This window comes from Pagrus pagrus (assembly GCF_965226575.1).
Source record: "Pagrus pagrus genome assembly, chromosome: 8".
In the NCBI taxonomy this organism is placed as follows: domain Eukaryota; kingdom Metazoa; phylum Chordata; class Actinopteri; order Spariformes; family Sparidae; genus Pagrus; species Pagrus pagrus.
The window spans coordinates 9,183,360-9,207,915 of record NC_140192.1 but is presented as its reverse complement, the minus strand read 5'-3'; the positions used below and the strand labels follow the sequence as shown (position 1 = coordinate 9,207,915).

General features: G+C 41.5%; 1 protein-coding gene across 1 annotated transcript in view; it reads left to right on the top strand.

Moving 5' to 3' along the window:
• Window positions 1–24,556, top strand: part of fbxl17 (F-box and leucine-rich repeat protein 17) — a 222,909-nt gene that overhangs the window by 182,888 nt on the left and 15,465 nt on the right. The window contains exon 10 of the mRNA XM_084359856.1: window positions 18,473–18,615. Coding sequence (XP_084215982.1) covers window positions 18,473–18,615 — 143 coding nt within the window. The remainder of the gene's footprint in view (window positions 1–18,472; window positions 18,616–24,556) is intronic.

Genomic DNA, 24,556 nt, shown 5'->3' with positions numbered 1-24,556 from the left:
CACTCCCACAGTTTGTACCTACTTGACACCTAACCTCCAAATGTTCTCATATATTTAACATGTAGCTGCCCGGCTTTGCCTGTAGGGGTCTCATTTGGTATAGAGGGAGGTTTCTTGCAGAAAACCACACGGGAAATTTTGGACCTCTATCTACAATCTACTACGATATACATTCACTCAGTTTTGCAATAGCTGTATCTTCTGTTACTATTGAGGTGTGTTGTTTGAGCTGTTTTTCTAATTCAATAATAATAACAAGAATAAGAATAGAAATAATGATAATAATAATAATAATAAGTGCATTTTCAAAGGAGAATCAAGGAGTGCTTTCAGGGAAAGGGAAATGCCCACACTACATCCTGAAGTGCAGCAGACCTATGAAGAAATAAGTTCCCATTGTCGAGCACAAACAGCGTGTTTTTGTCCCCAACCTCTTGTCTGAAGTGGCTTTAAAATACAGTGATTGCCCCTTTTCGCTCCACCTGACCCCTCCATTTCTTTATAAATAATAGAATAATTGCATGTGTCTAAAAAAAATTGTTCTTTGATGAGAGACAGAAAAGCCTGGGGGGGAAATTGTGTGTGTTAGTGTAAGGGAGAAAAAGGAAATGAAGGGAAGAAACAAGAACGAGAGAAGAAACACAAAACGGAAAATATATTTTTCGGTGTTCTGGGTTAGTTCGAGCTTAGCTTCCACATTCAAAGGCATTAGCTGATACACACAAAATCAAATTATGTTAGAGGGAACAAATTGGCCAAAAGCTCTCAAATTAGGTTAATTTTCATCTCTTTTTATAATGCATTTGTTAATTTAGAGCACTGAACATGGCTTTTTTTTTGTGCGTGTGACTGTAATAGACCTCCTGGCCAATTCCTCCAGCACCTCAACATGGAAGTCTCCAAACTAACCCAGTTTTCAAAGACCCAGGGGCAGCCTCATTTTTTTAGACAATTAAAAGTAAAATAATTTTGCCACTTTTTTAAAAACTTAGTTCATTTCAATTAAAATTAGAAGACACTTATTTCTCAGACCTTCTTCAGGACATACCCCTAAATGCAGCCGCCTACGGATCATGAAGTGCTCTGATGTCACATCTCATTCTGAGTCATGGGGATGTTTTTAAAGATAATAAAACAAAGACAGACAAGGATGAAGCATTTTATAATTCGCTCATCTGCATGAGCAGATAGTTTAAATGTGATGGCATTGAAGTACAGCTAGTTTAAAACATTTGTGGCAACCTTTGTCTAATGTAGCGCACTACTAAGAATGTTGTTTTGGGAGAATATCATTAGAGATTAATGATTGATAGAAAAAATAAAAAAATACGATGGGCTGTCAGACAGAGGGAGACAGAGGTGCAGAGGAGGAAACAACACAGAGGTGCAGAGGAGGAAACAAAACACAGATTTTAGAGGTTGATTTCCTCTATGTCTGTCTTTCTGTCTGTCTCACTGGCTTCAAACTGCTGCTCTCACCCCTTATTGTCTCCCTCCCAACTAACCCTCATCCTTTCCTGAGGTATTTCGAGGACATGTCTTACCAGGCAGAATTAGTGTTGTTTCTAAGAAGTGGCGCAGGCAGATGTCTCAATGGCCGCCGACTGTTGGCAAGCAGGTAGAATAGCAATGAATTGTGGGGGGTCTTAGTTGAAAAGCTTGAGCTTTGTGTGTTCACAATGCTGACTGGATTTTCTGGCTCACGGGCGGAGGGAATCGGTGTGAGACACAAGCTACTGCTAATTGAACTCAGGGCCTGATTCACTAATTTGAATGATTGCTTCACACCCCAACTATAAATCCTTCTCCGTTACTCCTGAGGTGCAAATGGAACTCAACTCCTCCGCCAGTCTTCACTCTCATATATTATGTACTGCTTCTCCTTCACTAATTTTATGGAGTAATAGACAGGGGGGTAAAGTTAGAATGAAAAACAGTGAAAAACAGATTTTATTTCTGTCTACACACATATACTATACATTTTTACTGCCGTTTTAAGTGTTGTGTGTCATTAGTAGTGATGGAAGAAGTATTCAGATCCTTTACTTCAGTAAAAGTACCAATACAGCATTATAAAATAGCCTACAATTACACTGTAGTACTGTAGTGTAAGTACGAAAGTACTAGCAGCAAAATGGAGTTAAAGGGTAAGTTTACTAATTTTACACATTGAAAGTGCATTTACAGTACATCTCTTGGGGAGAACGTTTGCGTATGTGAAAAAAGTAATATAAAACCTTTTTTATAGCTCCAGAAGAACCTGCATTTTTGAAAAAGAGGAAGAATGCGTGAAATTAAAAAGGCGACATCTGGTTCTGCTGTGTTGGTTTTGATGATTTGGGTCAATGAGTCCAGCGGTGTTATAGGAGTGTAATGCTGACCCAGTGCAAACCTAGAGCCTACATTACCCACAATGCAACTTAGCCACAGAGTGACATCACTGGAGGCAATTTATCAGATTACATGCAGCTTCCTCTGGAGCTTCAAAAGGCTTTATACTACTTTTTTCACATATGCAGTAGCGCTCGCCAAGACCTGTAAACACACTTTAATGTGTAAAATTGGTGAAGTTACCCTTTAAAGTATCAACGTTAAAGTAAAGTAAACCATGCGAGAAGCACCGCTGGTCACGAGATTCTCAACAATCTTACATTTTTCGTTGTTTGCTGTGTCGGTTGCAGTCTAGAAATTAACAGCTGCTCCATCAACCAACACATGCCAAATAAAAAAGTAATCGATCTGACCATAAAGATTATAAAATGTGTTTTTAAGAAGGTATTTTCCAGAGGAGACGTGCATTTCTTCCTGACTGACAGTAAACAGAGCATGCCACACTGCTCATGTGCGATGTAGTAACAGACACAACCTCATTAAAACTTCATGTTTAGTGTGATGGGATATCTTGAGTGGGTGATTTTCAAGTCTGTAGAAGATTTTTTTTTTATACTGGGCAAAGACAAAAGCAGCAGATGGCTTTTCCTACAAGTAGGATGTAACCAACAATGCTTCCTACTGTATGTATACATGACCGCCAGAAGTAATATAAAGGACATGGGTAACCTGCCACACGCTTGAAAAAGACCACAAAAACAGCCACTATGAGCATATACAGGTGGGGTAGAAGAAGCAGCAAGCACTAGAGGGCACTCTCCAACTCCCTACCCCTCAATGCTACTCTCATTGACACACGCACACACACTCTCTCTCAAACACACCCACACACACACACACACACACACACACACACACACACACACTCTCTCTCTCTCTCTCTCTCTCACATGCACTCATGCACGCAGAGAACATGCTGAACATTCAAATATGAAAGTCAGAATGAGATGTTCTCACAGCTACTAGGAGACAATCAATTTGAATTGTATTAATCAGTGCTTGCACTCAGGCCCTCTCTAGTTCACTATTCAATTACAACTGTTACATCTCATCCCATTCTCTCTCTCTCTCTCTCTCTCTCTCTCCCTCCTCCTCCCTCTCTTCCCTCCTCTCTCTCGCTCTGCCTGGGTCTATATCTCTGTCTCCTACTGTAGCCACTATCTATATTAATATTTCCCCCATTGTTTTTTTCCTGCAGCAGCGTAGATGATAGATTTTAACCTAATGAAAAGCACTTCTGTTGAGATTGAAAAGCTCCTTAAACACATCATGGCAAAACCTCCCTCTCCTCCCCTCCTGCTTTTCCTCTCTCGCTCTCTTCTCCTCCTGTTTCCTTCCTCCTTGTTTTCCTGCCATATCTCCCCCTCTCCCACCCCCCCTGTCCTCACCCAATTTTCCTTCTTGACATTTATGCATCATCTGTTGCACCCTGTATGAATCCTGCTTTTTTTTTTTCTCTGCAATCTTTTCTTACATCTCCCCCCTTTTCCTCCTCCCTCTTCCTATGCTAAATGGGCTGCATTACTGTAATGAGCTGGTAATTTATGGAGGAGGAGTGCAGGACTTGTATCATTTGCCCATTTAGTGTTTGGCCTCACCAAGCTTACCCACTCCCTCTGGAAACACATGCATACAGGCTCAGAGCCAAGTGTAAACACCCAAAAGTAAGAAGGGACATAATGCACACACACACACACACACACACACACACACACACACACACACACACACACACACACACACACACACACACACAGACACACACATGCATGCACTGTAAGAAGTGCATCTAATGACACACTCAGGAGAAACACCTTGTCCACCACTACTACTCGAAGTAGTTTGCTTGTTTGATGGATTTAACGTACTTGCATGATGCATGATTCTTGCAGTTTTTGGGAAGTATTTTCTTGGTCACTTTTTTGTCAGTTTATTCACAACACATTTAAAATACAGCTATAACCATACAGAACTTAATGTGGAGGTGTGTGACATTGGACATCCTGATAAGCTTTCTGAAGCTTGAGAATAGGGGCCCAGATACTAAGCAGATAACATTAAAATACATGTTTACTAGCATGTCAAAGCTTCAGCTAAATGGATGTAATAAGAAAACAAAAAAACGAAAACAACAACCTTGTTTTGACTTATCCGTGGAAAACAGAGGGTGTGGAGCAATTGATGCAGTCAGCTGCATTGATTTGAATTGAAGAATATCTCTGCTGTCAGATGGCGTGACACAGACGGCACAAATATGTGTTCGAGATCTAAAAAAGATGACCCACTTGGGGGATAATTTTATCTAACAGGCATCATATTTTATAACCCAACAAGCATTTTGTTTACAACTTTCTTCGTTAAAATTCTCAATTGTCTTTAAATGTAAAAGTTAAAATGTGAAGTTAATGTGTGCGTTATGTGTGTTTGTAATGCTAGTTTTACCTTCAGGAGGTAAAGGAGAAGATCGCCACATGTTCGGACAATTTGAAATTGAGGCTGTTAACTTCGAGGAAAGACTGCGAAAACCTGAAATTGAGCCTGTTTTGCTTTCTGCGGCCACTGAGCTCTTCATTTCAGCAGGAGGAGCGTTTTTCATAAATGTTCTTTTTTGGTTCCCAGGCGCAGGTTAGAGCCATCGCTACACAGGATAATTGTCATTGTGGGATGTTTTTCTATTGGGATTGTGTAACTCAATAGCCTGCAGATGAAAGTCACAGAGAAGCGAACATCCAAAGAGAAAGAGACCCGTTTAGACCACAGGGAGACGGGGAGGAAGGGAGGGCAACAGAGGAGGAAGGACAAAAATGAAACGACCATGGAGGGAGGTTTGGATAAAAGAATGAGTAAAAGACGTTGAAGCCAACAGTGGGGGAGGTTTGTCGGATACTGTGACTATTGTCTGTCTAGGCTCGTAACCTGAGTGGAAGATTAAAGTGAACGTAAAAGGTCAACATCGCATGTCTCTGACATTACAAATAATGTCTATGTGCATGTTTGAATTGTACACGATATCCATGTACGAGGATGGCCTCCCACGGGGATGTTAAACACCATGGCGACAGGCGCTGACCCCAGTCGTAAAGAGGTTAAAGGTCAACAGAGCTACTGAGGGGATGACGGTGACCCTGAACACAGGAGCATCCTTTAGAGAGGATCAGGAGGAGAAGACTGAGAGGGGGGAAGGGAGAGAGGATGAGGGAAAAGTAAACACTCCTGTGAGGTAGGAAGAAATGGGGCAGAAGTAAGTACAGTAAGGTCTGACAGGGTGAGAGAAAGGAGAGGGAAGTAAAGGATGAGATGATGAGCAAAGCAAAAGGGAAAAGAAATGGATGAAGAGAAAAGACACACTCACATAAACCAATGGAAGAAAAGCCTGCTTAAAGGGGCAGTTCAGCCCAAAATCAAAACATACATCTCAATGGCCGATATTGTTGTGCTATTGTCTCCACTGTAAAGGCAGCTACATGCGCACAGCATTTGAGTCCAAGACAAATTTTGCTACAGGGACAATAAAGTGTACGGTGAGGCACACGAGCCAATGGCCCACACGTTATTAGAGACAGCAACGAGAGGCAAATAGACAGAAATGTACTGGAGGCCCCTGTCTGATTGCTGAGGCAGACTTTTAGATGATGTATGAATAACAAGAAGTTATTTTTCATCTTTAAAAAGTTTTCCCCTGTAAGATTCTTGGCTGATTGTATCTACGCTAAATTAAAATACCCTTGATGGAGTTTTCAGCGGTTTCCTAACGCATTCAGGATCATTTTAAAGTCAGTAATACTCAGGCAGATGAAATATTTGTGGCAAAACAAATTCATCTATTTCCTGAATTCCACATAAAATGAAAAATATGAGGGGGAAAATAGTTTCTCAGCACACCGTTCCCCTTGTTACATTTGGACAAATTATGCTTTAAAGGAGAACTCTCACAGTTTCAAGTCTTTAGTTGAACATTTGGCCTGTTGTGCATTTCTCTCTCTGGCTCTCTCCACAGTTACCTCCCGGAGAGAAGTGCTTTGTGTTTTTATGAGACATTCTGACTACACCGCGGTACAAAAACAAGGTTCTTAAACTGTCATTTTGCATTTAAGAGCACTTATCAATTTCATAGACGCAGTCAAAGCAGCAGTCTCAAGTAAGACATGAGTTATTCTGTGTGCGTCTGAAATGAGCCTCGGGAAAGGTTAGCCATAAACTGAAAAGGTGTTTGATCTATAGCCAGGTATTGATCAAAAATACTGTCTAAGCTCATGAAAATGTACATGTGTGTGTAAGTGAGTGTGCGTCAGTGCACTTTGGTTAAGAGCGTGCGGCTTATACAGTAATGGCACTTGAAGTGTGATTTGAGTTATGGCCAGGTATTGATCAGAAAACATCACAGGAGCTTTAAACTTTGCTAAAGAGCTTTTGGTGAGACCTGACTTAGTGCTGTTACAGACTCATGAGCCATTAGGAGTTTGTGTAAAAGAGACCACAGTGGGACAAACAGAGAACAGTTTTCTTTTCAGGCACAAAGGCCAGGTTTTAATGGAGACGATACTTTTTTCTGCAACACTTTTTCATGTTTTTAGCCACAAGGACTGCAGCTGTGTTTGTTTTTTCCTTTTGATCTCCTTCCAAAAAACTATTCAATGTCCAACGTTGTCACAGTTTTAAACTAACACTGACCAATTAACTTACTGTTTTATGCTCTCTCATATACTATTGTTTTCAGATCATTAACTTTAACATGTTGAGATCTTTTACTTTCCTGTTTATCCAGAGTTCCTGTCCACAAATCAACATAATTAAAGCAGTGTATAACGCAGATCATCTATTTTTATCTCTATCTGGTTGACCTCATCTTATCTGCTCAGAAAACACCACAACGTTTCTGTATTTTCTCCATCTTTTATTTTTCCAAGGCTGACTTTTTGACACGCTATATCAAACCGAGTGCGTAGGAACAATACCACTGCAACCTTTAAATCGTTAACCACATTCAAATTAAGGAGCTATTAAGGATTCACTTCTTTTTCTAAGATGAGGAAATATTCTGTAGGCTGAGGATATTTTGTCTGTGCCTAACATTTTAAGGACTTTGCTGTAGGTTTAGGTCAAGAATTAATGAGGCTTTGACTGCTCAAATAAAAGTTCAGGTTACCTCGAAGATTTGCTCGCTGAAAGATGACACAAGAACTGCAATATAGTTTGCTGGAATGTAGGGATGATTGGACATGGCACGTTTGTTCTATTGTTGCAATTTCCTTACATTGTACCGACATTTTAAACAGTCCCAGTGCTAGTCACACTATTTCTGTCTGCTGTGTCAAGGTTACATTCTTACTGGTTTTAGGTCTCAGAGAGATAACTTAGACCTTAGCTGGCTCTGCCTGTTATTAACGGTCTACTAACCTAATCGTCGGGCAACTAATTGGTATTGGGTCATTTGTTTTCAGGTTGTTTCAGGGGCTAAGTAGACCCCTAATTCACACACAGACGAAACCACACACAGACACACACTGTCTTGTGATCATAGCGGTTTGGAGGGTTTCTTCAGGGGTAGGCGAAAAGGAAGTGTTTGTCTGGTTAATGATTCCCGCTGGGTTAAAGCGGACAGAGTGGACTATTAAAAAGCTCGAGATAAGGCAGAGCAACAGACTTGGCGGCACTTGGAGTCGCCGACTGTGTGTATTAGACGGAGTCAGACGGGCATTTTTGAGCAGGAAAGGGTAAAGTGTAGCAAATGACTAAAATAAAAAGGAAGAAAAACTGTCCAGTGTGGATGGCAACGTCTTCTTGAACTGAGAACTGAATGGTGTTGCTAATTACCTAATTACCCCATGTGGCCTTACTATTTAATGTGTTGATGATGACTAAACTAAATCCATGTCCCAGTGATTATCGATACAAAGATTTTGAGCCATGTTTTTCCTCTTTAAAGAGCTGCTGAGATCTCAGCAACAATGCTCTTTTACCTACCAGACAAGTTGCAGCAGTATTAAGATTGGCAGAGAATGCCATGGTGTGTTAACCTGTAGTAGTTTGTCAGAGCAGCCGGTTTCCTCCTGGATCTTAATAAGCGTGATGTAAGAGGAGGCCCATTTCTGGGCTCTGGATCCAATAGTAGCGTGTAATTACCTTTAAGACCTGCTCCCTATGCTAAAGGATTAGCCGTAATCCATAACCAAAGCCATAACTATTGCTACGCTACGTTAATTCCAGTCAGACGCATGCAACACGCAGTTCATCGGCTGGGATGGTGTCTGTCTTCATCTTCGTCCTCGTTCCTCCTCTTCACTTCCTCTCCTCCGCTCCTCTCCTCACCTTCTCATTTCAAATTGAAGTTGTTAAGCTTTATGCCCCTCCATCTGTGATGTCAGAATTGGAGAGCAGTTTTCCTGTTGTACACAATCCAAAATCGAGCGAGAGAGAAAGTAAGAGTGACGGAGAAAGAGACAGACAGAGAGAGAGAGAAAGTGAGAGAGAAAAGGTGGGGAGGATTAATATCCTCAAAGGAGAGGTGCATTGGAGCAGAGGTGCTGTTGGTTTGAAATAGAGCTTAATATCCTGCTTTTACTGCTGATGGCAATAGGAACCTCAGTTTGTGTGAGTGTGTGTGTGTTGAGTCTGTTTTCTCCTTGTTGATGTTGTCTTTGAAGGATGAAAGTATGAAACACACATTTCCATACAGATTACACACACAAACAGAAAACACCATACGCCTGTGAGTATGTTATTATTAGCATTTAACGGGCACTTTTAAAGGAACGTCTTTGTATTCTTAAACCTATACACCAGAGCTGCGTGGCTTATTCTTTTAAAATCAAGATTTTGAAAATTACATTCTTACATGATGACAATTCCGCTTCATTTTTATTAGCTGGGAGATATTCTCGATCAAAGCATTCCCATTTCTCTCTAAACCATGAATGACAAGACCATAACCCACTTCACAAACTGAACTATCCATCTCTGACGTCTGTAAAAGGGAATTATTGGACACAGGACGAAAAACCTTCAGAAACAATAACAGAATGAGTGCGGATCTAAAAAAAAAACAAAAAACAACTTATCCAATCTGTTGCGACAAAAATGTTGTCCTTGTACCGAGAAAAGGGTCCCTTTTTTGTTGTGTGGATTCACAGACGAGGTTGGTTTGACAGCACAAATTCGTACAACAACGTGATATGCCACCACAAAATACAATCTGTTGAAACTATCCCGAAAATACCACAAAACCTTACCACCCTGCCAAATCAACAGAAATAGATGTAATCTGTCTGCATTGCATCAATATACCTGACAAGCCTTGATTAACCTCAACTTTTCCCAGGAAAGTTTCATTGAAAGCAATCTTTTCTTTTTCAAAAAGTTGCTGTTCACATTCAACTCTACACACATTCATGCCTGGAAGCTACCCAGTAGAACAAGAGTCTGATCTTTTGGCCAGAGAGCAGTCTCACTGAAACAGCTTGAGGTGAAGGGCCTTGCTCAAGGGTAGAGCCCACAGTGGCACTGATGGGAGGGGCAAGCTTTGCTCTCTTGCTTCCTCCACTCGGATTTATTCTTTCAATCCGATAGCAAGCCTGCTTCACTAACCTTCAGTATAAAGATAAAATCATATGTCAGTTCTTAGAAATTAAAATGTTTATGTGCAAAACCCTGGAATTTGTTCAGCGATGAAATTTGTCTTCGTCCAGCTCCAACATTTTACATTTTATAGAGAATGAAATATTGTGAAGGTATTGCTAGACAGCTGAAACACTTGGTTAAGGTCATGGGTAGAGAAATATTACAGTTAATGAATGCAAATCTTATTTTGTTGTCTGTAACTGCAGCTGAACAGGTATCCTGTGAAAGCAGTTCATTACGAACCTTATTGACGCTTGTTGTAAGGTGACAACCTCTAGTGACCGTAGTGAGTATTACGATGGCAAAGGAGGACGTCGAAATAAGTAGTTTAAAGAGCTGGAAAAAAAACCTGAAAAAAGGGAGGTGTGCAAAGTGGATGATTGAGCTAAAGAAGCAAAGGACTTATTTGTGTCCAGTGTAAAACCAATTTTAACTTACTTGCCTAGTTAAGTGATGTCATGTACGTAACGTAACTTGAATTATATATGTAACCTTTGTACATTAAGTGTCTGTATGTTCATAACTGAATGTACATAAGTAAGGTAGCTATTTTAACCCAAACCGTGATGTTTTCCTAAACCTAGCCAAGTAGTTCCAGTGCCTAAAGTTAACCTAGTAGTTTTCTTGGCTAAACCCAATCATCTGACCGCTGGTACACCACAATGGTCATGTTGTTTTGGCAATGGTGACATTACACATGATACTTCTTGACACAGAATGTAAATCCAATATGGATATGAGAATTGCACAGCTGTGACATACACATGACATTGAATGGAGTATTTAAAGTTAAGAGTATTTGAGTTGTGAGTGCATCATGTTTAAAACGTATTCATTAGATTCTCTTTGTAATTGTACGAAATTATCTCAGAGGATAGTACGTCCAACCTAATTGACACCTGATGAATAACGCCGACCTGTTAAGTGTCCCTGCGAGCGCGTGTGTGTGAATCGGTGCCGAGTGCTTGTTCTCAGCGGCGAAGGAAAGCCTGTTGTAGGTCACCTCTGTGATAGCTCCATCTCTCCTTATCACCCCTTCACTCTGTCTATCTGTCCTTGCCCATCACTCTTCCTCTCTATCTCTCTGCCTCTCTCACTGTCACTCACTCACCTTTCCAATCTTCCTTTCCAAACTCCACATCCCCTCCGCAAGGTTATCGCACATCAACTACTAAAACGGTCCTTGTGTGTCTCTCTTTGTGTCTGTGTGTGCGAGTGTTTAAGTGTATTATTTTCAGATGCCAGACCACCATAAAACATCAAAGTCACTTTTTTTGTCGTACTGTCTCTACCTCACCACTTAAACATTTAAGGGTCTGCTGATTGCCTCTGTTTCTCTGTCTCTCTCTTTCTTACACACACACACACACACACACACACACACACACACACACAATTGGTATGTGTCAGCTGGTTTACATCAGATCGGGGGCTGATTTGGAAAATGCCCATGCCCTCAGTGCTCACACACACATACACAAGGAGGCATACTGCCTTCTCCCTGCCCTCTGGCTAATTAATTTCCCAGATCGAGCATGTCCCACCATAAAGTGCTCTCCCCCCTTCTCGTGTCACACTCAATCTGTTCCTCCTCTCTCCTGTGTCTCTCTGCCGGGCCTGGCTCATTTCAGTTCCCCCTGGCCTTTGATTGCGTTAGCCCAAAATGTCATGGCAAAGACCGTCACCTCCTAGCACCTCTGCCTCTCTCATTTTCTGTTTCCCCTCGTTTTTTCTTTTTATATCTGCATATTTTTATCTGGCTTGGAGGGTGCAACTGGTTTTTTTTTTTCTCCCCTCTAGATCGAGGGATTGACTGCATGCCTTCTCCGGTTCCCTGTAGTTCTCACAGCTTTTAATTTGTTAATTCTCAGTTCACCACGGGGTAAAGCAACAGTCCCTCTCTTGTTTCCCTCTAGTAGTGCATGTGTGTGTTTCAAGTGCTTTATTTGGCATGTTGTTTACTGCATTAGTTGTGGCACTCTGAGTGACCCCAGTCGGTTTGGGCTGTGTACTTTGAAGATGAGCATGGTGTGTTAATCAATCAGACAGTGAAGCCAGCGCTTGGCCCCGTCAGACTGGCATCAAGGGAGTTAAGTGACATCCACATGGTGCTCATTGAGGTCGCCGGGTCAATTTACACAGTTTTTACACTCTTGTATGATTTATGTGTGCTCATGCATGGATGTTTACACATGTGTAATCACACTTCTGTGAGAGCATTTTCTGCTCATGTTGACAACCAGTTCACGATGTCATGTTAAGTACTCGCGAGGAAACAGGCACACATGTGTACACACGTATAGATATGCGCTCACAGCTATCGAAATTCCTTCATGTTCTACCAGGCAAAATTAACTTATCCAGTTATGATTATAAATGGGTGATATGGAAAGAATCCTCCGCTTCACTACATATATTTTTATGGGTGAAAGACAATAAACATTTAGTGCTTAAGATAATCACAAGAATTCATGCCCAAATCCCAAAAGACCCAGAAATGTACCTTTCCGGAACCAAACCAGACCTGTCTATCATTTGATCCATGTAGAACTGAGAAATGTCCGATCTGAACCGGCAAGGGAGACACAGACTCTATTTAAGTGTCCTTTGTGCCTTACCTAATTTGACATCAGTAGCCGTCTCCCCTATGCCTGACACGTATAATCCATCCTGCTTGCCACAAAAGTTGGTAAAATACATCCAGTTTTTTTTTGCTTTCCTTCTCCTGCTGATTGAAACAGCATGGCTAATCCACGTTTTATTACAGCTAAAAAAGTTCACTTAATGTCACGTGCTGGATGACAAGCACAAGCACTTCCATCATGCTTAGCACTGTGTGATCACAGCCGGGTCTTCTTGGGTCCACACGGGAATGACGCATAATGTTAAACAGACCCGTCGGGTTAGGGTCAGGTTAGGTCCTCATTTTCAGATGTACCCATGAAGACCTCTATTTGACACTTCAGGGGACTTAATACATCTTAATATCTTAATGCCAGCATTGTATAAAACAAAGCAGATTTGATAATTGATTCTACATTAACCACCATGCTCTCATACATTAAGTGATATTAAAGTGATAGCAATGATACTTTATAAACGATACGGTAAAATCTGAGATGGCAGACATATTTTTTATTGTCTCACCAGCATATATTGTCCTAATGTCCCACCCTAGTAACAGTACCAAAAGTTCATCCTGAGGTTTTGCACCACTATGAGCATTAAGGCAACTTTTCTCTTCATGAATGTTACAAATACAGCAGAATTGAAGCCTCTTTCTTGCCAAATTTCCCGTCAGTACTGGGAAGAGTATCGGCTGAAGTGGGAGGAAGAAGTACAGATTGTGATATCCGTTTGAAAAAAATATCTTTTGCATCCCTTGCAACTCTCACAGCTTAAAAGGATGAGAAGTGAAAGGGGGTTTTCTTTTGGTTTTGGGCGTACGGCAGCACAGTGGAGAGGGCAAAGCTGAGGCCAAGTTTTTAAAAAGCAGCACAAAGAACCGAGTGAATGTCTTTCACATTAGACATGACAGTTGTGCTCTCTGGAATACATCAGCTATAATAAGCCCTTTTTTCTGTTGTTCCTGCTGCCATATTTACACACACACACACACACACTGCACACATGCACACACTGCCTCACAGTAAATCTTTACCTTATACCGTCACTTCTTTCGTAAGCGTTCTGTCTTCATCAGTAGCTAAAATATGGTGTGTAGGGTTTCAGCAGACAGGCATGGGGATGGCTTCAGAGCAATAAGATAGCAGTAATGGCACACCATCATTTAGGAGAATGTAATAAGTGAATATCTAATAAGCCTGTAAAAGATGCTTAACCCCTGATGCTCTGAGGTCAGGTAGAGAGATAGGGAGAATAAGCTGATTATGGATGGTTTCTTCTCACGTTGCGGTCATCACAGGATTGACCAACTCCTGACCCCGCTGTTAGGAGTGCGGTTACCTTCGCCCATATCCGCTCCTATGTTTGGATAAATCCGCTATTTATGGTGTTTGATAACAGCTTTGTGCCTGATACGGGAAAGTAATAGGTTATGAATCTCAGTCTGGAGATAATGTAGAAGTTAATGGAACACCAAAGATTTAGGGTCTTTGCTCGGTTATTCACCTTTGCTCAACTTTTCTCACCATTGTTCCTAACTGAAAGCTATGAGAAGTGTCTTAAACTATCATTCTAAGATTTGAGGAAAATCTTGATGAAAAATGTGCAAGTAATACTGCGATGGAAGCTCTGGTTATGAGGCAGTTTTACCGTTCCTAAGGGCACCAAATGGTCCATGACCCTCTTTATATTGATCTGTTGATTGATTTGCTGTTCGGTGATTGATTGACAAGCAGATAGGTTGGCCCATATCCATGGAGATGCTTAACTAAACCGAAGCAATTGGGTTTAAATGTGATCCCCCCACCTGTTTTTCGTATGATGACATAGTTTTATCCCCGAATGACAGACTTGGTAAAAGACGGATGAAATGTGCCATGCTCAAAATGAATGATATCCTGGATTTAAGGTCAATCCCTGTCTCTCTCTGCTTCTTTTCACACTAAACACACACACATACACACGCACAGAGCCAGATCCTAAAGCCATTTTCAGGCAGGGCAGCAGAGTGTGTCCTCATTACCGTCTGTGAGTGTGTAGTCACCACTCAGTCACAGCTCCTGCTGCCAGAATGGGATTTTCCCCTCTTTTCTCCTCTGACTCCTCCACCTCTTTTTCACCTTAGCTTCTCTTGCATATCGCTTCATCTATTTCGCAGACAGAAAATCATTATCAGTCAGGAAAGACAATTTCCTGCTCCTATGGTCCCTTATACACTGCCAATCAAAAGTTTTTGAAAACCCTATATTTTAACATTTTTTTATACATTTTAAGACATGTGATTGCAAGTAACCTAACAAGCAAATTGAGACTGAGTTTTTTTACCCTTTCTGAAATGATATATATATAATTAGCCCTATTAACTAAATAGGGCTTGAGTATAAATCAATTTCAGTCGCCACCTGTAACCGTCGGCATGCAGTATATCTGACTTACAGTACAACTGAGGAGAACACTATTGTAAAGCAAATGTAACATACAGGATGTAGCCTTAATTTGCTGACCTTTACAGTGGACATGCCTTGAACATTGTAAAATATCCCGTGAGAGTCCAATTACTATACAATGATTTTGCTCTGGGAAAACTTCTAACACACTGAACAGTCATCGAGATGCAAATGTCACCCCACAAGGGATACAAGGCCAAATAACATTGCTCGAAATTAAAGATGTTTTACAGTATGTGCAAGAACCCTTTTTTGAAAGAAACATGCAAACATAATTTCTGTGATATCTAACTCTGTTTATACTTTTTTGAATCATTTTTTGAATGAATTTACAATTTCTTAAGATATAAAGCAGCTGCAAGGATCTTCATTGTTGTTGCCTCTGTGGTCAAGTGTGGTATGAGCACCACAGCCTCCAATAAGTAAAGATCTTGACTTATGTGTGAGTAAAAGAATAATAATATGATGATATGACATGATATCTGATCTGGATAAGTTGAAATCCAACCCGGTAATTGAGACTGTTTTGTAAAAGTTAGAAAGTGTGAAAATACATGGTGTTCTAAGTATTTACGTGTAACTATTTAAAGATGTATTAGTCTTTCTTCACTTACAGTTCCACGGCTTCATAATGAGAAGAATGCAGTACAATTGCATTTTCAAACAAGCAAACATCTTTATTTGTGTGCGTCACCAATATCTTGCAGAACAAAGGCACTGAGCTCAAATTGCTCCCACTTTTTCCGAGGAGCTGAACATAACCGTTCGACTGTAGTGTAAAGGTTTTCAGTGAAAGCTCCTCGCCCTTTTGCGAAAGTAGCCAACGATTTCCATTTGCCACTGGCAGTAGCTGCAGTTTACAGTCTCCTGATAAAGGATCAAAGGAAGAGGGAGAGAGGCAGAGCACACACACACATGGATATTAGACTGTAATGGCAACCAGATGAACTTGTTGATAGAGCACTAAACAAGTCTAAACAGCCTAACACTTGGCTCATTCTGACAAAAGCCTTTATCTGACTTCCCAGTTTACCAACTTGAGAGCTTAACAAATGATGTTTATGGTTATTTGCTCTTCTCTTTGTCCTTTCAGCTATCTCAAACTGCCATATGTTTTTTTTTTTTTTTCTTAGAGTCTGTAATTCAGCAGTTTCGATTAGGAAGGTTATGTGCTCACTTGAATGCAGCACAGTAATCAGGAAATGCGTGGACAATGTATTCACTCGCGCTTCTTATACATTCACCGCGGTAGGCACCTGTCTGCTTCCATCCCCTCACTTCGCCAGGTTGAAAGAAGTTAAGTTGAAGGGGAAGAAACAGGGAGTAGGAGTTGGTGAAGGGGAAGTAGAGGGAGTTCTGTTGTTGGCTTCGTTTAACTATGAAGCTCTCCTTTTTTCATTTGATCTCCCCGTTCCTCAGAAAACTCCAGATTGCTCTGCAAGGCGGTTTTAACGGCAGCAATATGTGTGTCTTAACATCAGACGAGAGGTCTGAGCCCAGGTAATCGAATTTTGAGATCATGTGATTGGACTTGACAAGAGGAGCAGGATGGGGAGCCGTTCACCTACTCGACGTCTCTCCAGTCTCAAACACACACAAAAAAAAGCACAAGTGTGTTCATACTTAGAATATTTTTCCAGGTCACCACTCATAAAAAAAAAAAAAAGAGAACATGGCTGCTCCGTGTGCTGTTCACCCATCTGGCCTGATGGAGCATCCTCCCCATGGTGCCGTTACATGAAGCACTGTGTAACTTCAAAGCCATGTTACTGCCTGTTTCGCCATAATGTGCCATTATGCGTGGAATCCAAGAGCATGCTGGAGTACAAAAGAAACCACATGTGGAGCACTCCATGTGCCCAAAGCTATATATTACATATGTTACATACTGTACACAAGGTTGTTCTTGTGTGTACGTGTATAGGAGACTCTACGCATTACACCACTCCCGCTGGACAGGAGGAAAGAGGGTTAAATACATGCAGTCGATTCAAAAAGCACAAGATTATTCATTTCCCTTCTCCTATGGGGAACAAGCTCCCGCTCCACGGTGCAACACACGTTCGTATACAAGTACCCACACACACACACACACACACACACACACACACACACTTGGGCAGTGCGTCTAACCCAGTGGAACATCAACGATCTGCCGCTTACATGATATTTAATACTGTAATATGTGGAGGTATTTGGAAAAGTGCTGGTGATAAAAGGGGTGGGAGACGGGAAGAGACTCAATATGACAAAGTTTGTAAAGATTAATATTCCCTCCTTATTGAAGTGGAGACGTTTGAGCTTGTTTGTGAAAAAAGTTTGAAGTGAAATGGATTTCTGCAAATGAGAAAACAACATCAGGGCTAAGTAACCATTTGAAGGTGCTGTCAAAGGCTTTCTCTGTCTTTACCCTCCTCCTTTCATCTTTCTCTCATCCCTCGCTCCTCCTCCTGCCTTCCCACTCTCATTAGTGATGGTTGTGAGAGAGCGGAGAACAAAGCGCAGGCCCTGCCAATCGATCACCGAGCAGCACTATCAATCGACTGGTGGAGCGCAGGGTCTCCTCCATCTGCCCAACGATTGACGGGTCAAAGATTGATGGGGGAGATTGTTGTGTCTCCGTGTGTGTGTGTTTGTGTGTTAATGCAACTGGGTATGTCTTTATTTGAGATAGATTACAGAAGATTTAATCTCAACTTGTTTGTCAACTGCACATTTTAATTTGTAGTCTACTAAATAGATAAATTAAAAGAGCGTCAAACAAACAACATATGTATGATGGATGGTGTGTATGTGTGGAGTTATGTCTGCACACATATTCCCAGGTGTAACAAAGCCCCCAGACACTGACAGATATTTCTTTTGGTGGCTACTCTTTACCCTGGCACTGTGTCTCTGCCCTGGCAGCAGTTAACACACACACACACACACACACACACACACACACACACACACACACACACACACACACACAAGCAGAATTAAATCATACACTGGCATGGAGTCACACTTTACCCTGGCACTGTGTCATTGCCTTTCAGTGCTGTGACTCATGCCAAACGCTCTAATGGATGAATCCTGCAGCAGTCTGAACAGGCACGAGTGTGTGTGAGATTTGTGCATGTGTGTGTGTGTGTATGTTTCAGTATGTTACCCTCGATCGTGTCTGTGTGTATTTCCAAGGTGTTGTGTAAACATTGGCATTATGTGTCACAGCTGGCCAGATGACTTGCCCCGCTTTCATGTCGATTTTCTGCGCCTCTCTCTGGGAGGACGACGCTGCCACATTTGCATGAGAAAGGTTGTCAGACTAACACCTTTTCTTGTTTCTCTCTCTCTCTCTCTCTCTCTGCCTCCCTCCCTCCCTCCCTGTCTTTCTCCCATGTCCACAGCTCTGATAGCCATAGGCCAGTACAGCAGCACCATAGAGACTGTGGATGCCGGCTGGTGTAAGGACATCACAGACCAGGGAGCCACTCAGATCGCTCAGAGCAGCAAGTCCCTCCGCTACCTGGGCCTCATGAGATGTGACAAGGTAACAAGGCCTCGGCCTGTAATGTCTGCTGCTGTCTGGTTTCCATTGCGCGCTCCCAAAATATGTTTCTGGAGACGTTTTTAGACAAAGCAAATCAGATTGTTGCATAGAGCAAAAAGTTTTTCGAATTTTTTTTTGTCTACATGAAAAACTTAATACGTTTAGAGCTGAAACAACTGTTTGATTTGTTGATTGACAGAAAATTAATCAGCAAGACTTCTTCAAATTATTTGTTAATTTGTTCATCTTTTTTTGGCAAGTGCCAAATATTTGCTCATTTCAGCTTCTCTAATTTCAGCATTTTTTCTCTCTCATTTCTCTGTTTCATATCATTGTGAATCGAATCTCTTTTGTTTGGAGAAAATAAGCAATTTGAAGAAGTGGCCCTAGACTCTTTGAAATTGCGATCGGCATTTTACAATCATATTTTACTAATGACGAGATTAATGATAATTATTAGTTGCAGCCACTTGCTTTAATACGACTGTAGCCCCCTTTTGGTGCTGTTGATATGCACATATCTGATTGCACACCTGTTGTCATTCTTAGTAGAACTAATTAAAAAAGTATTTTTGGTTCCAGGAAAGTGGTAGTGTAAGATATACCTATTAAAAATAGCTAATATGATTGTTCTAATATAATATGCAAAAATACTTTAAAGGTGCAATTTGTAGGACAATGGCAATAATTCTAAGGTAGCTCCAAAGAAATAGGGGACAACATAACCTCTTCCTGCTGCACACTACACTTTTGGCTGTAACTATCTTGGGTAACTTGCATCTTGTAGTAACCAGCTGCCACTAGCAAGTAGCTTAGTTAGCTATGGAGCTAAGTGGCCCTATTAGCTGACAGGTGTCTGCCCGCACTGCAACCTTAGATGACAGGGGAGTCACCGTGGTCAATGGCTGGACACCAGACTTCTGAGACTGACAGATGCCAGTTTGAAGACAGGGGATACAGTAAGGAGGTGATTTACAGCTGCTGTGATCATGACTATGACTTTGGGGGTTGAGAAGACACGGCAAGTGGGGGACATCTAACAGCTGAAACTATGGGGGGGCTCAGTCTATCACATTTTGCACTACAAATGGGTATTTGTATACATATAGACATTTTTGACATAAAGTCAACACTGTTGTTTCCTCATACTCTGTTTATGATGCTGGTTCATGTTTTGAATATTTTAAAACAAAATTCTTGCCATATCTCACATATTGCCCCCATAAATCCACTTTTTCTAAATAATCTGCAACAATGTATAGATATAAATGTCATAAAAAATGTCTGATACTTGACAAATTTCAGTCATCTTTTGGTTTATATATATTGATTTTTTCTAGTGGACACACATAAACACAGAGAACTAATCAAACACATACACATCCTCAAAAGACACATACACAGCCTCAAAAGACACAGGTCAGGGCACCTGGCCAAATGAGAAGCATCCAGAGGTGAGCGTGTGGAGTAACTAAGCCATTCCTGTCTGTGCCCAGTGTGCCAGTGTGTCCACGTGGTGCATGTTTGAGTCGGCTTGTTGAGTGATAACACAAGTAAAGTGACATAATGACCCCTCTCAAACCGACTTTGAGATGCCTCTGGGTCTAAGGGACGATCTTTCCAAAGTCACCCTTAAACTCTCACTGGCCTCTTACCAATCCAATCACTGACCTGATGGAGGCACGTTTAGTTGTAGTGCCATGGTAACAACTCCACCCACCTCTCCAATTGGTTCAGTGGCGCTCCTACCACACAGATGCATCCACTTACTGTGGGATCATTCAGACTGACATGAGTGGGACGAGGGCAGACAAGGAAAGAGAAAGTGAGCAGCTGGCTTAACCTAGAAACTTTAGCCTTCACTGATATTGTACAGCCTGGTGTCTTGTACTGAAGCCTGCACAACACAGGCCATAATCCCAATGCTGGTGGGCCTCCATATGGTGAGTATAACAGTGTGTTTTAATGAGCCATTTTGTTTTTGGGGTTGAGGCTAAATTTTACATTTGGGTTTTGGGCTGAACACATTTAAAAGCTCTCTGCTGTGTTGTAAAAAAGTCAGAGTAGAAGTTGGCAGGGAAGCAAAGGAGGGAGGAGAGATGTTTTGACTTATAGTCAAGGCCTTTCACCAGGTTGGGAACTCATCATTTTTATTTCTTCATTATAAAATCGGTGATATCTGCGTGTCGCGGCCTCGAGGTTGACCTTATGGATTTCTCTGGAAAAAATTTCTACCCGGAGATCGTTAAGTGTGACCAGAACATCGGTGTATCATATTTATCTATTTGTACTGTAATAAAATTAAAACATACGATGGTCCGACAGTGACCCCATATGTGAGGTCTCAGTGATAAAGCGGTGTACTCGATTCACATTATTGCGGACGTGAATGCGTATCTATCATATTTATCTAGGAGTAATAAAGAGTAACTGCATTACATAGCAGGTGATCACTTAGATTCCATTTTCATTTAGTCCCCCCCCTGCCTCGCCGGCTCAGTGACCCCAACAATCGATATCTACAGCCATGCTAATAAAAATCTCTTCTGGAATGACCTACATCTTTACCAGAATAACAATTTTTCTTAGTTTCTCTCCTCAGTATGCTTCCATGCTTCTGCCCTCGCAACGAACAAATTCACCCATTCCTCTGCTCTTATTCATATATCCACCTCTCTTTTCAGATGTTATATTCATACTCCTAATTTAGCCCGGAGGATGGAAAGATAAATAATTATCCTCCCTCTGCTCTGAAGTGGGAATTTGGGGATGACACAGCTAAATAAAGCCATAATTGGTGCTATTAGAGTTGTAATGGAGTGTGAATCGAGCCGAGAGAAGATTTTGACAGTTTCCAAGGTCACAGAATTAATTCACTGCCTGCTTGGCCCCTTCACCCGTTTCCTCTGTCTTCTCTCTTTCGCGCCATAAAATTGTGTTTAGCATTGCAAATGAGCCTGGAGTACTAGTGAGGATTGGTTAGGCTTGTGTGGGGGGAAAAAAGAAAGAAAAAGACCAGCCTACAGCAGCTACTTTCTTTGTTGTTGTTGTTGATGTTGTTGTTTATTCAATATGCCAGGCGAGAAAGGGAGTTACAGTAGATAAGGTCAGGTTGCAGGAGCGGACAGAGAGAGGGATAGGGGTAATATGAAGTTCGCTCAGAGGGAAACGAATAAACAGAAATAGGTTGTTATTACCGAGGTCGCAGCGAAAATGAGAGCTACGGAGCGAGTTAAAGAGGTAAAAAGGTGAGAGGCAGAGACAGACCAGGGGAATTGTGGTTATCTAGGAGTCAGCCCACGGGCAGCAGTGACCATGCTCTGCCTTCTCCTCACCTCCCACTCTCCTCTCTCGCCGCAAACCTCCTGCCCCTCCTGCGCTCCTCTTGAGAGTCTTCAATCGCCTCAACATAGATCTGTGCTTCTGTTTTTCTGTCTGACAACTAATTAGAATTATTTACATTTTCACACTTAACAGTTGTTGACTCTCCTCTCCAAAACGACTCACAGTTGGGGAACGTTCGATATCTTTATCAAGGTCACTTTGACAGGGTCGTTTTTTTAAGTTGTTTGTTTCCCGCTGCTTCACTTCTTCTCTTCGCTTGTGTGATTAAAGCGATTCCTGTATTCTTGAGGTAGAAACAGACAACTTCATAACTTCCCCCCGCTAGCGTTTCTAGGTGGTATTATTTTGCTCACTGCTGTCGCAAAGATAACCCAATCGCTTTTGTTTTACCCCAAAGCCTCGCAACTACCAGCGACAAGGGGCAATTTCTCTCCAAATTTCGCAAAGAAACATTACCTCGAAAATTAGAGAGAAGAAAGAAGCATGTTCACTGGAGAGGTAAAGTGATACTGTCATAAATTTATACAGAGTAATAAAATCGTTCGAGAATTTCTTTGTGTGAAGAAGCGACAACAGCAGGGGGTGGCGTTGGGGGAGTAGAGGGAAACATTAAGAGAAAATGCACGAGTTTATTTATTAAGTGGAGAGATGAAAGCAGACAGGGTTGTACCCTTAAATCGAGCCTTCATTCCAGAGAGATTTTGTACCTGGTGGCAGACGGTATTGTGCAGTGAAAGCCAGGCTTATAGGAAACCAATCCAAACACTGAATAACTCATCATTTGCTGCATGATGATAAGTTAAAGCAAAAAAAGGTAAGTTAAAGTTAACAAAATCTGTGCTTTGACCACTGCCTGGTGAAAAAAATTGAAATCGTTTTTTAACATTGGTTGTAATCCCTGTTGCATGCTGTCTCTCGTTAATGAATCAAATCAATATTTTATACTACTCTGCAAAATTGTTTTTAGTATCGGCCTTCCAATCAATTTGGCCGTGATTTTTTTCCTCTGGTTTGCATTTGACATTTCGGCCTCGAGCAGTGCTGCATCGCGCTTTATTTGTGTATCACGGCAGTAAAAATCCGGAGGCATGTCCAATTCAATCTCGGGGCAAACTAATCTCATCTCTGCACTTAATGCAGTTCTGGGAAAACGCAGAAGCTCGGGGATAACTCTCAATTCCACAAGGTTCCCACATAATGAAAGTCTTGTGCAAATTACTTAACTTTAGACTTCTCTCAGCCACAGCTTCTCTTTTTCATGTTGACAAATCAGTTTGAATTTTTTCCGTCACGCCTCATTTTATTAACATCTCCATTGTTTTAAATAAGGACGTAGCTGCACTTTCTCCATGCATCCCTTTGTCTTTTTCTTACTTCAGCCTCGTGTTGACAGCATGAATGACCGGCATATAAGGTCAGCAGTCCTTCTTCTGGTCGAGCACATACTTCTTCTGTTGCTCAAGAACTGTAACGAAGGTTACTTTCTATAATAAAACATTTGAGAAGGAGGTGATTTCAGGCAAAACTACTTTACTGTAGAGACTGTTAGATTTGGATGGCATTTTCATATGATTCGGCTTGATAGATTTTAATTGGTTTAGTTTAGCTTGACCTGTAACAACCCCAATTTATTTAGCTCTACACCAGGATCTACACACTTGAGGAACCATCTCAATATTTACCCATCAACCAGCCAACATACTGTAGCAAAGGGGGTCACTGACAGTGGCCCCAACCTGAAATAATTTTGCTTTGCCTGCCAACCGTGAATGTTTGCATTGTGAAAATAAATTGTTATATACACTTGCACACAGTGGTCCGCTTCTCATGAGAGCTCTGTTGACAGTGTTCTGGACATACTGCAAATACTCCAAAGTTAATATTTCCCTTACAAGGACTTTGCTTGGAATTCATTCGGGATGTGTATGTTGCAGGAATTTAGCACAAATAACTTGCAACGAAGAGGTAGAAAAAAACCATGGCTAGGATTAAAGGTGACAATATCACCGCAACAAACAGCTTCTTAATCACCATTAGAGCTAGCATAAGCCTGTCTGTCTTACAGATGTGCAGGTAACATCTGCAGCCTTCATTTGGCTATTTAAAATAAATCATATGTTCATTCTCTCTCTATTTTCTCTCCTCACTTTTTTTCCCCTTCCACCCCCTGCAGCTTCCTCCCACGCCAACTGATGTGGAGTTAGGTTTCAGAGCGGGTCCTGTCAGTTTCAGACAAATACAGTCTTGTGATAACCCTGACACGCAGTGCGGACAGCCCAGTCAGCCCTCCGCTTCGGCAGCGCAGCTCGGGGCCTGTGTAAATTTGTTTGGAATTGTCAAAACGCTGGGAATTTTAATGTAACAGCTTCCCTGGATGTCACAGGACTTAGAACGTGTAGAATTCATTTAAGAACTGTTAACAGGATCCATCTGGCTCTCCTCATGTGGAGCTGTGTGAAGGATCGATTTCCTCCGTCACAGTTTATACAAACGTGCTTCCGTACTGTATACATTTTACTGCCAGGCAGCCTGAATTTTGTGTCCACTGCCATTTGGACTGATATGAAGATTTTTTTTTTTACTCTGTACACACATA